The 16,282-nt window shown below is 54.3% G+C and overlaps 1 protein-coding gene across 3 annotated transcripts in view; it reads right to left on the reverse strand.

The window, feature by feature from the left end:
• Positions 1-1,776: 1,776 nt before the first annotated feature.
• The window catches only part of MID2 (midline 2), a 67,566-nt gene continuing 53,060 nt past the window's right edge, over positions 1,777-16,282 (reverse strand). For 2 of the 3 annotated variants that reach the window (XM_053990168.1, XM_053990169.1), the window contains exons 8-11: positions 14,490-14,651; positions 9,531-9,738; positions 8,978-9,349; positions 1,777-4,263 (exon numbers count right to left, since the gene is read on the reverse strand). In XM_053990168.1, coding sequence (XP_053846143.1) covers positions 4,128-4,263; positions 8,978-9,349; positions 9,531-9,738; positions 14,490-14,651 — 878 coding nt within the window. In that variant the 3' untranslated portion in view covers positions 1,777-4,127. The other variant, XM_053990171.1, reaches the window with a different exon arrangement.

Genomic DNA, 16,282 nt, shown 5'->3' on the forward strand with positions numbered 1-16,282 from the left:
ATTCATTATCAGGTGGAGCAGGATTAAAAAGCCCATTTTACAAATGAAGACACCATTCAAGAGAAGTTATTCACATCAGGGTGACACACTGGGAACAGAACAGATGGATTTTAATGAAAAATGAAGGGCAAAGGTTTGCCAAATGATGGACATATATTTTGGTACATGAAAGCTCAGAGCCCAGGTATCAATTAAATCATCAATCCAGCTGAAGGTGGTGATGGTTCCTTGCAACCATCAGTAACCACGACAGCCGAATTTGTGGCTCTAATGGGCCTTGAGAAGACTCTGCAGGTAATTTTCTCATTGTTCTGGTGTTTAATTTCCTCGAACCATGGAATGGTTTGGGTTGGAAGGGACCTTAAAAATTATCCAGTTCCATCCAGTTCTTCCTGCTCTGCCCTGCAGCCCACTCAAACCACTTCCCCCATCGCTACTGCCCCGACAGCCCAGCCCTAGCCCCATCACTCAGGTGATTTCTGGTGGGCTGTGGTGGCAGAGGCACCTGTGCACTAGCAGGGGCACACTGCAGTCTCTGCCAGGCACTGCTGAGCGCAGAGCAAAGACAGCGGCTGCATCACACAGAGCCAGGCTCCATCCCAGCAGCTGCCTGATCAAAGGCAGCAAGCCCAGCACAGCTCCTGTCAGCGAGGAGCTGTAATGAGGATTTTCATACAGACAGCCTCTGCACAGAGAATCCCAGTGACGGATGTCAGCCTGCTTGCCTGTGTAAATAAACAGGCACAAATTAGAGCCAGGGAGGCAGGAGAGCAAGGGCCATGTGGAGAGAAGGCACTTGGCTCAAAGCAGTGGGGCATAGGGGACAGGGTGGCTGTGGCTGAGGGAATTTTTGAGGCTCAGTTGCTCACTGTAGCTGTGGAGGGCTGTGTGTGCCTCGGGGACCAGGCAGCCCCTGCTCTGTGCAGCCCTGGATCCACTATCTTGTGCAGAAGTACCCACAGGAGCCTTCCTGTGCCCCCCCTCCCTGGGCAGGACTGGGATCCTTCTGCTTTCTGCGACATGTGGTGATGGGGGCTCTGCTTCAGCTCTGGGGGTCTCAGGGTGCCCTTGCCCCCCCACCCTGGCTCCTCGTGCCTTATTTTCTGGCTAGTGTTTACTTTTAAAACTCCCGGGAGTGCTTGGCTCCTTGCATCCTGCACTGACCCAGTTCTTGCTCGTTGCCATGGAGAACTGGACCCAATTCCATTAACAGTCCCTGTGCTGCTCCTGCCTGCCTCCGAAGCTTGGAGGATGCAGTGGTGAGTCTGGATGGGATGTTCTCAGGAGAGGGGCCAGGTGGGATTTGCAAGGGCTGATGAAGGGCTGGAGTCTCGAGCTGCCTGCCCCAGGTTGGTCAGGACACTTCCTGCAATTCAAAATGGGTTCCTGCAGCTCAGGAGAATTCCTGAGGCTCCCCTTGCAGCCATTTTTAGTCTGAGACACAAGCACTGATGTCCTCACCACCTCCCTCCTGCCTCTCTCCTTCCCTTTCACATGTCTTAAACCCCAGAATTATTCAATAAAGGCTTCTGGTCTCATTCCAGGTGTTGTCCACTCCATAGCCAGACCAAGAATATTAAGCAATGCTCAGTCTAATGATCAAGAACACTCAGTTTTAGGGGGTGGTTATTCAGATGAGTATTTAAAGTCTCAAGTTCCACTAAGGATTAATTTGGGGCAGCTCAGACTCTAACTCGTTTGCCCTGTGCAGTCTATGAGCAGGTCAGGGTGTCATTCTTTTCTGTCCATTTATTTAACTATTTTTTTTTTTTTTTTTCCCAGCCTGGAGTGAAATCACCAGTTAAAGGGATTTTCATTCCTGGATGGGGGAGCTGTAGCAATGGATTCCTGGTGAGGATTATCCCAACCCAGTGCAAGCCATTCCTGCTGCAGACAGGACAGATGAGGCATCTTGATGTCACTTGCTATACAAACCCAGGAATTTCTCTTATCTCTTCACTTTGCAGCTTCCCAGAGCAGGGGGGAAGCCCCAGGGCTCCCAGGCAGTGTGTTTTTAAGCTTTCTCAAGGGGGGGATTTTTAAAATTTCCTATTTCATGAACTACAGAAGAAATTAAAAGTAAAAACCCAACACCAACCTTCCCCTCAGTCCCCAAAACCTGCCATTAGCCTTCCCAAGCCCACACCACATGCTGTTTTTTCCCCTCCTGATTGACTTGTGGAATGCACTTCTGGTTTGATTTTCAGTATTTGTGGTACTGAAACCTCTTGTGTTTAAAGTACATTCCTGGAAAGCAGCAGCAAAGCTCATTCCATCATTTCAGAGCAGCCTTTTCCTTTCCATGAAACAAACTGCCATGTGAGTGATGGTTTTAAATTGGCTTTCACAACGAGGGATGCCGTTTCCTAGAAACCCGAGGTTGACAGGGAAAGGCACCAGATAAAGCAGGAAGAGAAAGGGAAGAGCTCCTTCCTGGGCTCATGCTGGCACTGGCTGGAAAAGAGGTGACCAGGGATAACATCCTTTAACGAGCTTCCCCTGGTTTCCAGGAGCTGTGACAGAGAGCCCTGGGCCATCCCCAGCACTCGTGAGGGCTGGAGCATTGTTTGGCACTGGCAGGAGGGAACGTGGGACCAGTCTCACGGTGGGGATGGCTCTCAGGGAGTTTTGGCCACAGCCAGAGGACACAGAGGTGACACTGCCACATTTCTTCCCTGGCACCATCTCAGTACAGGCTGATCCTTTGCCATCTGCTCTTCCCCTGCCCAGCAGCCCCCAGTCATGCCCGTTCCTCAGGCTGGCACCAAGTGGGCTCTGAGCCGAGCCAGCCTGAGCAGCCCCAGCAGGCACGAGCTCCCGGCTTTGCTGTCCCAGTGCTCCTCATCCCTTTGGGCCTTGCCTTGGGCTGTGGTTTGTCCTGGAGATGGGTTTCAGGTTAACGAAACCCATGAGTTTAAGGGATAATGAAGTGCACCTATGGAAAGCCTCAAGGAAAACGCATCCTCCACTCCCAGGACTCATTTCCCCACTTAACACGGTCGTTCTACGGCCAATGGAGCAATCTCCGGAGCTTCCTCTCATTCCATCGGGGTGGAGGGAGGAGGGATGGGGCGAGTGTGAGTCCCGGCACCCCCGGGACCCTGCTTTGCCAAGGTGTGCCCTTCCCAGCACCTCCCAGCCCCGCCAGCTCTCCAGGCACTGGGCTAACATCCATCCTGGGAGCGCCCACTCCCAGCCCAAGCCACCGAGGCAGGAACCCTGCCAGCAGCACGGGGGAGCAGCGTGTCAGACACATCCCTGCAGAGAATTCCTGCCTTTCTGGAAGCTCTGGATGCACTGAGCAGACGGTCCGTGCTGTGGAGCTGTTGTGACAGCCGGGGTAAGCCGACCCAGATTAACCCCCGCAGGTCCGGAGGCTCACTCGAGACTGATGGGCTGCACAGTGCTGTTCTCATGGCAGTTTCGCGGTGGGCCGACAGCAGAGCCGAGCAGTGCCTCACCTCTCCACGCCGAGGCTCTGCCGTTCAAGTGCCCATTTGTGGCCATTCAGGGAATGATTCTCCTTTGGAAGGTTTTATTTTTCAGTTTAAAAGAAAAGAAAGTTCCCACGCTGTGTCAATCCCATGGAGAGGGGAGCAGGTCCTCTCCCAGGGACGACTGTGCCATGGTGACAGGAGAGGATCTGTGTCCCCTTATATCTGGGAATAGCCAGATTTTTGCTCCTGTTGTGTCCTTGCTGCTCGCTGGGTGCTCACTGGGCTCTGGGCAGGCTGGGTGGCACTCCGGGCCTCTCCTGCCATGGGGGTTGCTCACCAGGGTTGGGGCACCTCTGGCTTTTGGCACCTGTGCTGGGATCTATTTGACAAGGGGCCAGAACTCAGGACCCCCTGCAGATCTCTGCCAGACCCCACACACTTGCCCCAGGACATGCAGCAAACCAGGCTGGAGCAGAGTGATGGGACAGATGACGGGGATGGGGCTGGGACAACCCCTGGCAAGCTGCGGTGGTCTGGGGCTACCCTGCCAGTCTCTGGACCAGGGAATAAAATGTCTGGAAATGGAGGCTGTGAGCCCTGGGCACTGCAGCTCCCCACTCCTCGGTGTGGGGCTCGGGGCAGTGGGGTCTTTGTGGCAGAAGAAGGAGCACCAGCACCAAACCCAACTCATCACTGCTGTGTGTCACTGACAACCCACAGCAAGGGCAGATCTCTGACCAGTGCAAACGCCACAGGTTTGGTCCTAGCAGGAGCAGCAATTATCCTCCAGGCAGGTTCCATGTGCTGGCAGTTTAACAGGAAAAGCCTGGAGCAAAGGCATAAAGCAAAAAATATTTAATTCCACAGTGTTGGTTTGCACCATATGTTTTCCACTTAATAAATATTTTAGGCACTTGTGCTCCAAAAATGGGCTGTCTTCTACAGGTTTGTGTGCCTGTGCTCCCCCACCTGAGGCTCCTCCCAATGCCCCTTTTCCAGCAGCTTCTGCCCAGTGGCACCATTCCTGCAAGGGCTGTGCCCACTCCCTGGGCCCAGTCCTGCCTCGTGGGGCCCGTGGGAGACCCCAGGGATGTGCCCCCAGGGCTGGGGCTGGGAAAGGGGAGCCCCTGAGCTGCTCCCTGCTAATCCCTGTGCACAACAGGGGCTCTGTGCAGGGGGCTGCCATGGCCAGTGCTCAGCCCCACCACCAGCTCCATCCCACCCGCTCCAAGGCAGTGGTGGGGCGAGAGCACCAGGACATGGCTGGCACTCAGAGATGTCCAGAATCCCTGTGGCCACCCAGGACTGGGGAAAGGGCAGGCTGGCATACCCAGTGTCCTGGATAATGGGACATCACCCAGGGGCTGGCAGCAGGCTGCTCGATATTTATGTGTACAGATGGTTTTGGATGGAGCTTTAGCACCCCCTGTGCCTGGCCACCCCACAGGCTCTCCAGGCTGGGCTGAGCCCAGCACAAGGAAAGCTGCTGCTGGGTGGTACCACAAATCCCCTCTGCTCTTGTGGATGCACAGCCATGTTTTGCCAGGTTTGGGGAACGCTGTGATGGCCAGCAAGAAAATCCCAGGGCTGTCCTCACCTTACGGGCTCCCTCACACACAGACATACCCAGTAACGTATATATATTATATTATATTATATTATATTATATTATATATATATATATATATATATGTATATATATATACACATGTTAACAAAGAAGTTGCAAAAAAACCAACAAAAAGGGAAAAATACAACAGGAAGAACAGCCCTCCCCCCAAGTAAAATGGAAGCAGGAATGTTACATGTGGAAGGGGAGGCTGAGGGGAGCCAGGAGTCCACACATCCCGAACTTGAACACTGGTGTCACCAGGAGCAGCAGCTCTCTGAGCCCCCCTCCATGTCTTAAGTAGGGCTCAGGGATGGGGCTGCTGCTCCCCAAATCATGGTGACAATTGGGTGGCCTCTGCTTTCAGTACCACAGGAGGAAAATGTGGGTGACTGGGAAAGGCCCCCAGCCCCTGCTTGGGGTGTGGAGCTCCCCCAGCCCCCGTCTGACTGGGTATGAGACATGTGTGGGGGCCAGGGGTCCCACAGTTAGTGCAATTTCATCAGATGCAAATGTCACGTTAAGGGCCCATGGTCTGTGAGCTGAGGATGCTGAATGCTCCCTGAGCCCATCCCAGCAGTGCCAGCGCCATCCTCGGCATTGCCAGGGCCAACATCCCCCTCCAGCACCTGGATCCCTCTGGGGTGACACAGGATCAGCAGCCCCATGGGACTGGCACGGATTTCCATGAGACCTTCCCATGAAAAACATCCAACTTAAAAGGGTGATGTAACCTCCCAAAGTGAAATGGGGCCATGAGCCAGGCTGTGGAGATGGCAGGCGTGCCCTGCTGCACCCTCCCTGAGCTCCTACCTGCCAGGCTGGGAGGAGCAAATGGAGCTGCTCCTCTGCTCAGGAGGAGGCAGAAGAAGGGGTGTATCCCCTATGCCCTGCCAGGCACCATGGGAAGCAGCCTGGATCAGAGGGAAACTCCTCTCAGCTTGGTAGGGCCGGCAGCAGATCCTTCCCCGAAGTGCTGCCCACCTCCCTTTTCCAAAAACCACAGCCCAGACACACAGAGAGATGGCATGCTGAGAACACTCCTCCTGGGCAAAACTGTCACCACCAGACTCACCAACATACATCCCCTTGGCCAGGTCACTGGGAGGGGGCACCAGATGAATTCTGAACTGGCTCCAGATGAATTCAACCTGTCTCTGGCACAGCCTCCATGGGGTGAGCCCCAAGAGCCCTGTCCAAGCAAGCCACTCACTCCCAGAGCCTGGGCTTTGGAATCACAGGCTAGGCTGAGTTGGAAGGGGCCCATCAGAATCATTGAGCTGAACTCCTGGCCCTGCACAGGACACCCCAACAATCCCACCCCGTGTTTGGGAGCACTGTTCAAATGCCCCTTGACCTCTGAATGCCTTAGGGCCATGACCATTTCCTGGGGAGCCTGAGCAGTGCCAGATCACCCCCTGAGAGAAAAACCTTTTCCTGTCATCCAACCTAACCCTCCCTCGACTCAGCTCCAGCCATTTCCTTCAGTCCTGTCACTGGTCACAAGAATGAAGAGATGGGTACCTGCCCTTCCACTCCCCCTTGGGAGGAGTTGAAGATGACAAAGAGGCCTCCCCTCTCTTCTTCTCCAGCTGAACAAACCAAGTGACCTCAGCCACTCCTCACAAGACCCCTCCAGACCCTTCTCCATCCTCACAGCCCTTCTTTGTTCATTCTCTAATAGCTTCATGCCTTTGTAATATTGTGGTGTGCAAAACTGCCCTCAGGCCTCAAGGTGAGACTGCCTCAGCCCAGAGCAGAGCATGACAATCCCCTCCCTGGCCCAGCTGGCCTGATGCCCCCAGAACAGGGATTTCCCTCCTGGCTGACTGAGATCCAACTGGCCATGGACCAGGTACCCCAGGGCCCTTCCCCAGCTGCTCTGCAGCCTCTTATTCCCCAGTTCATACACACAATCAGGGTTTCCCATCCCAGCCAAAGAATCTACCACCTTCCCTTGTTAAACTTCACATGGTTGGTGATTCCCCATCTGTCTAATTTGTCTGGGTCACTCTGCAGGGCCACTCTGCCCTTGAGAGAGTTGACAGCTCCTCCCAGCTTAGTGCAGCCAGCAGACTGACTTAGTGTCCCTTCCAGTCCTGCATCCAGGTTGTTAATGAAGATGTTGAAGAGCACAGGGCTGAGGATGGAGCCCTTCAAAACCCCACAAGTGACTAGTGCCAGCCTGATGTCACCCTTTGTGCCTGACCTACGAGCCAGCTGCTCAGCCACCCCGTGATGTGTTTGTCCAGCTGTGGGCTGGACATTTAGTCCAGAAGGATCCTGTGAGAGACTGCTAAAGCCTGCTAAAGTCCAAAAAGATTCCATCTCATGGTTTCCCTGGATCAATCAGGTGGGTTACCCTGTTTTAGAAGGAAATCAGGTTCAACAAGCAGGGATAGTTCCCTCTCAGCAAGCTCCACGGGGAGAGGCTGGCAGAGCTGGGTGGTCTCAGCTCAGTGGTCTCCAGTCCCACTGAGGCACCACATCTAGAGGAGGAGAAGGGGTTTCAAATGTCACAGAGCAAAGGCCAAGCACCAGCTGCCTTGGGCTACCATAATGCCTGAAATTCTTGCCCCCACAATGTCCCAGCCACTCACATGCCCACTGGCCCCAAACTGTGCCACAGACCCCCATGGTGGCAACAGGGATTGTGTGCCAGCCCAGCTCCTCCTGGCCTCTTAAAAATTCTGGAGACTGGAGCTTGGCCAGGGGACTTGATGCTTGTGGTTACTGGGAATACTGGAGACAGCCAAAGAGTTCCCAGTAGCCAGGGTCTCTAAGCCTCTGGGACACTCAGTCCTCTGCCACGGAGTAAACAGGATGGCTCCACACTCACACCACCACAGAATCATGGAATAGTTTGGGCTGGAAGGGATCCAGCACCCAGTCCAATCCCCTGGCAGGGTGGAGAACAAACCAGAAGTCAAGATTCAGTGCCATAAATTGAGATTTTGGGTCATAGAGCATAGAGGTAGTCTTTGAGCAGGACTCTACTGTGGGCTCAGAGTAGGAAGATGAGTTTCTGCTGCTGGGACACCAGACAGGACACTAATGGAGACCTATGTGGAGCAGGGCACTACTGGCCAGACCCTGGTTGGGAAGGAGCAGCTGCCAAACCTCTGTGCCAGGAGCCAAAGCTTCTCAAGGATGCAGGCCTCCCCGGTTACTGGGAAGCTCTCAAAGAAGGAGATGGTGGGCTGGGGGTCTGTGGCTCTACACTGCAGGACCCCGAAAATTATCAGGAGCATGCCATCTGCAGCACGGACGGCCACCGGGAACACCCTCAGTGCCCTCTGCACTCCCACAGACCAGCACCCTCCTCCACAGGACCACCATCCACTACACCACCACTGCCAGTGTCACCGAGCCCGAGGGCTCCAAGCCGTATCCACCCCACCAGGGAAGCTACCCCAGACACATGGAATGTGTCCTCCCTGGAAAGTGCTGCTCAGTGCTCTGGGTCCCTACACCAGCTGCCAGTGGGCTCCAGAGCCCATCTCTCCTGTCCCAACCTGCACCTCATGGTACACACGAGGCATTCCCTGACCACCATGGCACCTCAGGTCACCCTGAAACCCGCCCTGGCCTCTCCAGCTCCACAAGGGAAGACAGAACCATCCGGGTGACAATCTTGTTGGGGAGAGATGGGAGCAACCGCCAGAGCTGCTCCAGCCACTCCTGCGCACCCTGGAGCTCACCAACAGCAGTTGATTTCCAGCTGTGGTTCGAGGTTCTTCCACTTTTTTCATTAAAGTAAGATGGAGCTGGGTGTGGATGGTGCTTGACTGCTCGGGCATCACAGTGGCTCTCTGGCATGGCTGCCAGTGGGCAGCGCTGGCCACCTGCACCCACCGGCATGGCCAGTGCTGCCACGGGGCATGGGCAGACCTGGGCAGCCTAGTGACAGGCTTTCATTCCTGACACGTACGGGGACTCCTGGGGCCGGCAGTTACACTCCTGCTGCTCAGGGTAATCGATGAAATCTGGGGCAGGCAGCCCCGAGAGGATCATCAGGGATTTGTTCCAGATGGTGAAGGTGGGACACACTGGCAGGATGAAGGAGACTTCGAAGGTGTGGAGGTGGAGGGAGTTGGCCGGGTCATAGAAGGAGAGCGCGTTGTTGTCGTAGTCCAGGAGGACACCGAGGCGCTTCATCTGCGGGTGCACCTCCACCAGCATCTCCTTGTTGTTGTGCCGCACCACGAAGTTGTTGTTGCAGCGGGAGAAGACCCAAGAAGAGGAGTTCTTCCCAATCCACTCGTTTTTGGGGGCTGACTTGTAAGCCACGCCGATGGCATACCTGCAGAAGAGGAGAAGCTGTGCTCAGCACCCTCCAGCCTCAGCACAGCACCAAGCCCAGCCCTGATGGCTACAGCACCCCGTGCTTTCAGAGCCCACCTGCTGTAAAAGGGCACAGGGTGGGCATCTCTGGCAGAGGCCGGACTGGAAAAGCATCCCCCCTCACACAGGTGGTGCCTTACCAGGTGGAGGATCCCACCACCACCTCCCAGTAGTGGCAGCCGCTGTCGATGAAGACGTTGCCAGCCGCGCCGTAGCAGCCTGTCCCGCTGAACCTCTCCGGTGTGTGGCTCTTCTTCAAGGAGCTCTCGTCCTTCTCCATCTGCAGCCCGTCATTGGAGATCTTCAGCTTCTTGTGAGCCATCTTGGGGTCCAGCTTGAATGGCTGACCTGTGGGGAGGAGACACATGGATTAGGATTTGTGTTGTTAGCATCATGGTGCAGGAATGATGCTAATGACACAAATTAGCATCATTTCTTCTAATGGGGCTTCTTCACATCCCGTGTTCTCAGCTTTGCATATTTAATGGTGATTTGCTTGGGCGTTTTCCCCAAAACCAGACCAGATCTGGGTGATGTCCCAGAGCTTCAACCAACCTCCTTTTTTGTTCATGATTTCCCTCTGAAAGTCCCAGACTATCCCTAGATTTGCAAACAAAACCCCAAGATGCTACAAAGAAGCAAACTGAATTCAGGTGGGTTTTACTGCTGTGTTTTCACATGAGATGCAGTAAAGTGCACACAGGCACTGGAGAGCACTTCCATGGGGATTCACCTGCTTCAGGACAAAGCAAATGACAGCTGCAGAGAACACCCCAAGTCCTGCCAATGCCTTCACCCTCATGTTTTGGTACCCAGCATGGGGTATGACTAGCTGTGTCCTCCTTTACACTCCCATTTTTGGCTACAGAGACAGGGTCCCAGCAAGAAGAAACAATGACACCACCATGGCAATTGGGTCCTGAACCTGGGCTGGGGACCCCCAGAATGGCCAGGAAACCCTGGAAAGCCAGGAAACACAAGGAGAACCCCAGGACAGCTGGGAACGTCTGCAAAGAGCTGCAATATCATCGACCATTGCAGCTGCAGAGCGGAGCTCATCTGTGCTGTGCTCTGTAACCCGATGGTAGCTCGTGCTGGTTTTCCTTGGAGCCCAATTTGCTGAATAATTGAGTTGAGGAACCTGAATGTAAAGCTGCAAATTGGGAGTGACCTGCCCCCTCCTTCTTCTGGCTGCTCTGATCTTTCTGCCATATCTTTTCCTGGCAGTAATGCAAAGAGACAAGTTCTGAGGAAGTGAGGTATAAAAATACTTGGCTCCATCAGGAGAGAGACACTCACAGCTCTCTTTCTGAAGGCAACCCCTTATTAAGGTCAGTGTGAAGAAGTGCAGCCCAGCTCTTATCACTGTTCGTGCTGCCATGTCCTGGAGCAAGTGCTTGAGCTGCATGCACAAGCAGTGAGTGCGATGGGCAGGCTCAGAGAGTATTTCAGAGAGCACAGCCAGGCACCTGCTACCCTTCCCAAAATATCACTCTGGCACTGGGAAAAAATATAGACTTCACAGAGGTCATAATGGTCCCAACCTCAACCCCCCAGCATGGGAGCTGCCAGAGGAAGGGGGGCTCTGCCTGCAGCCTTCACTCCCTGCTCCCCCACCATCAGCAGCCTCTGTGCCTCCCAGTCACTGTTCTCCAGCCCTGCCCTGCAGAGAGCCAAGGCTTACAATGATTCCTTTCATCACTGATGATTCCTCTCATCATTAATGTTTCCTCTCATCATTAATATGTAGCTCCTGGGCTGGTCACTCAGATTACCTTTATCCCACAAATTCAGCTTGCTGGGATATTCCTGACAGCCTTTTGCTGATCATCCCTGCATGAGGATCGGGAGCTGTGGGGAAGCAGCTGCCTTCAGGGCTGGACACGGCTGGCTGCACCCCTGGAGCATTTATCAGCTGGATCAGCCCTCCCTTCCCAGCAGAGCCAGAGTGAGCAGAGCAGAAGAAATCCTGTCTGGCACTGGGTGTGAGGGAGCAAAGGGGAGGCAGCCAGGAACACGGTCAAGGTCAGTGGAATGCAGGGATGGAGCCAGGCAGAGGGAGGCGTGTGCTGGAGCTGCATCCCCACCCTGCAGGACCCCAGACACCCACCCTGCTCCCCTGGACCTCACATGGCTCCTGTACCCATCACAGTGAGCAGGGGCTTGGGACGGCTTGGGACGCTCCTGTCACCCACCCAGAGGGACAGTGAGGACAGGCTGCCTGCTCCTTTACATAACAGCTATGGAAATAACTGGAACGAGATCCCCAGGAGCAGGAGACGACATCCAACACTCAGCCAAATCTGGGACAGCAGCCCAGCCCACCGGGGGTCAGTGCAGGGGTGCGCCCTGCAGCACAGCAGCTCCTCTGTGCCCCACTCCCCTGGCTGCAGGAGGACAGGGACGGGGCAGGGCGGAGAGGGCGGACAGCTGGTGACTGCGTTTGGCTGAAAATGTGTGGAGAGAAAGGAGGGATGGATATGAACTCGGCACCCAAGGATGCTGCAGGCACCCACCATGTTCTGCCCAGAGAGGAAAGAAAGCTGCAGGGACACAGGGACACAAACTCAGCCCCTCCTGCTTTCTGTCTCTCCTCTCTGCCTGCAGTGGCAGTGTCCCTATGACCACCAGCCATCCAAGATGCCATCTGTGGGGCACAGGACACCCACAGAGCACGGCTGCCAGCACCATCCTGTCCTCCCTGAAGACATCACCTTCGGCAAAGAAAGAAACAAAGATGCAGCACTGTACTGCTGAGTCATCAAGTCATAGGAAAGCCATAAATCCATCTAAATTTTCACAGATTCCCTGCTGGGAAGCTTCTGCAGGGGTCATCCTGCCCTTAAAAACACCTGCACTAACATGATTCAGTCAGTAATTTTGACCTTGCTGCCCACTGCTCAAGCATCAAACCCACTCCTGACATCTCACATGGGATGCGGATGGAGCCATCCTGTAGCACACTAAGGTGTTGCCAAAATATGCAGAAATCAGGAAAAGCCAGATTTGTAAGGGAAAATAAGACCAGGATGCAGTGGCCAAGGCAAGGGCTGTAAAACACATTTCCCTGCACTTTATTTATGGCCAGAGCTGGGCCTGTCCCTGCATTCCAGCACTTTCAGCTACTTTTGGACACTTGCTCCTAAATAAGTCCTGCTCAGGCCCAGCCTCAGCAGAGGATGGTCTCTCTGTCACTAAACCAAACCTGTTCTCCCAAGCTTCTCTTCTCAGGAACGCAGATTTAGTGCCAGCACTGACAGTGCTAATGCTGCGGAAATCGATGTGTCCTGACACTGACCTTCTGGCGATGGAGAGAGCTCTCCAGACATCCCTTCAGGAACAGAACGGGCTGTGAAATATGTTAATGGTGAGATGCTGTTTCTGTGTTGAGCTGCTGACACTTCCACCAAGGTTACAGCAGTGGGAAAGCATGGGTGTGATATCCTCTGGATATTGTCCACCGGAAAAGGAGAAACCCTGGTCCCAAATACCACCAGGAGGAAAAGACAGTGGGGGCAGGCTGGGGCTGCAGCACAGGGCAGCAGCACCGCTGGACACCCAAAGGAGCCCTTGTCCCCCGAAGCTGGCCACAGAAGGAAATAAATCAATATATATTATAACCATATATAATATATCAAATAATCAAACTTTCAGGAATTCAGAAGTTTCCACAAACACAGATGGCAGAGGAACACCAAACTGGTGGCAGAGTGGGATGTGCCCATCGATGCCACATGCCTCTCCTGCCCAACACATGAGTGGGAAGTGAGGGATGGGTCCTTGTGGAAAGGGGCTTTAGCACATGCAAACCCACAATCACACATAACCTGTGCAGTGTCTCACGTGGGGCTGCTCCAGGTTTCAAACATGCAAGAGGCTGCTGCAGACACATCCCTGGATCAAGGGGAGCTCAACCCCTGACTGGACTCGGATCGAACCCAGTCTATCCCCAAGCAGCAGCCCTCAGAGATGTGCTGGCAGCTCTGGTGACTGGCACTCAGCTAAAATCACAGAGAGCAGACCCTGTCCAACGGGAGCTGCCACCACGGCCATCCATCCTTGCTCCCAGCTTCCCAAGCCGCCCATTCCTCACTCCCAGAGCGAGCGCCTTCCCAAGCTGGGAAAGCACCGAGAAACAGAAGCTGCAGGAGGGATAAATTTTTAATGAACAGGCAGATTGGGTTGGAGTTTGCTCTTCAGCAGCTCCCTCAGCCCCCTGCCTCAATGTTGTTTTATGCAGTTTAATGTCGCACAAAGAAAAGGAGGAGGTAGAGGTGATAAATCATCATGAAAGCCTTGCTCAGGCAGAAGCAACTGTTGGGAGAGAGACAGCTCACCAGGAGCACAAAGAGACATGCAAGCACTGGGAAGGCACGGGCACGGGGCAGGCAGCCTGGAGAGACAACTTATTCTTCCCCCAACATCTCACACTGTCCCTCCTGTGTCACCCTTCAGGCCATGGGTGCCACTGCTTCTGCTGTCTTTGCTGTCTTTCAATGGAGAAAGGTTTCCTGCCACAAACCCTGGAGCTCTGTCTCTGCGCCAGGACAGACAGGTCTAGCTCCACTGCTCTCAGAGCTCAGCTTTCCCTAAACACATTTAACCTTCCTTGGCATCCCCAGGGCACTGGAAAGAAAAAACTTCTGCTTTGTGTGTGGCTGCAAAGCCCCATCCACCACCATGGAGACACCACCATTTTCAACCTTACGGCTTTCCAAACCACAACCCTGAGCAAGCTAAGGCACACACAAGAACACAGTTGCTCTGTGACTCCTTGCATCGGCCCCCAAAAGCCCAGGGATGTAAAGCCACCAGAAGAATGAACCATGATGAGCCCAGGGATGGGTGCTGACAGGAACAGAGCACTGATGGGAGCCTCTGGCACCACATGGGGCATCAGGATACCATCCCTGAGGTAGGGAAGGAACGGAGGCACCAAGGGAGATGGGCACTCCAGTAATTTAACAACATAGTGTTTCCATCCCACTGCCAGCCATTGGCCGCTCCCCGGGAGCACTCAGCCATACCCCAGGCACCCTGGTACCCTGGAAACTCTCCTCCCCCACTTGCCAGGGCCAGCTGAGTGCCTGGGCACCTACTGTTGGTCTTGAGGCGGGCAGGCTCACTGTTCCGGCTGCCCGCCTGGTTGATGGCCTTCACCAGGAAGATGTAGCGGGTGCCACTCTGCAGCCCGTGCACTGTGTAGTGGTTCTGCTTGATGTTGGGGACGATCATCCAGCTGTCCATGGAGTTGTAGAGACCTGCAGTGCAAGAGAGGGGCAGAGATTTATTCCCAGGGAAGGAGAGAATACAAAGCCTCTGTGCTGCTCATGCTCATGCTCATGTGTCCCTCGGAAGGATTTACCACCTGCCTGGGAGTTCAGAGTGTCTGCAGGGAAATGTCCGGAGATGATAAATCCCAGCAACACAGAATCTTTTCCATTATCACACAAAGGCAATGTTGGTAAGGCAGGACCAGGGCTGCAGCGCTGGCATCTTGGGATGCTGCCATGGGAAGTGACGGGGAAAGGGTGCAGAGAAAGGGAAATGCAGCCAGCAGCAGCTTCCAGCCAGCGCAGATGGCAGAGGAAGCTGTTGGTGCCTGGGAGGGGGTGATGGTCACCACCCTCCCACCACCACCCCACCATCACTCTCTGCCATGTCTCTGCTCCCGCAGGACAGCCTCTCTCCTGCTCCAGGGCCCCAGCAGCACAAAGGGATGCATTTGCACCCAAATCGATGTGTTTGCAACTGAATCTTGCTCCTGCCCCGTCCCCAGTGCTCCAGGGTGGGAAGTAATAATCCATGGCTAAGGGAGGCTGATGCTTGGCTCCCTGAATAGACTGGTTTGCAGAGTAGTTCAAACAAAATGAGCTCCCAGTGAAGGGATCCAAACGCTTGGAAATCATTCAGCAGGCTGAACTCTTTCTGGAAAGGGGAAGGAATGAAGAAGCCAAGACCATGGAGGTGCCAAGCTGACTGCTGCAGTGATTTGCAGTGTCTGAGCCTACAGGGCCTGGCATGTGTGGAAATGTAGTGCTGTACCTCAGGTGCGGTGACACAGTGCTCCAGGAAAGGGGAAAAGCCTTACATGGTGCCACAGGCTGTTCCTGCCATCTGCATGACTGGGATGAGGATCACCTGCAGCTGGCATGAGCACCGGAGTAGCTGAACTGGGGGACAAAGATGCTCTGGGGCTCAGGGGAAACCAGGGCAGCTATCCCAGCACAGGGGAAGGGCTTTGAGCCAAAAGGAATAAGGAAGCGTGGAAAATTAGCTGGAGGCTTCCTAGATCTGGCGAGAGGTGAGGAGTGCATGGTGAATTTGGGGTGACTGGAGGGGGGGGTTTCAACATGTGCAGGGCTGGGAGGCGGGAGCTGGGAATGCTCCACACCTCTTTTGCAATGGCTTCCAATTCATTTATCTTCAGTGGCTGGCTCAGCCGCAGGACAAGGGCAGGTTGCAGTCCTTGTCATCCTGAATTTAGTTTGGGATACACATGGGAATGGCCAAGGGGCACAGAGGAGTGTGATGTGAAGTAGAAAATAAAACAGATGTGATCGTGATTGCAGCTGCACACAGAGCTGCTCTCGTTGGAGTGCACAGCTTCCAGCCCGGCCTGGTCAGTGTCACCTTCCTGCAGGAAGGACCAGCTGGGGATGCTCCATCAGGAACAACAAGGTGGCTAAGAGAGGAGAAGGACTTGACCTTCCAAGTAGGTTTCTTTTGCAAAACAACCTCAAAGAGCTTGACCTTGAAGACTAACCTCCTTGCCCCTACCCTTGCCAAAGCTTAAAAAAATCCCTTTTATTCTAGCATTCATCATCCACAAAAATGTCTGCCTCTTGCCAAACTCTTGGATTTGATGGAAGCGTGAAAGGAATGGGTTCCA

The sequence above is a fragment of the Vidua macroura genome, chromosome 14 (genome assembly GCF_024509145.1).
Source record: "Vidua macroura isolate BioBank_ID:100142 chromosome 14, ASM2450914v1, whole genome shotgun sequence".
NCBI classification, from domain to species: Eukaryota; Metazoa; Chordata; class Aves; order Passeriformes; family Viduidae; genus Vidua; species Vidua macroura.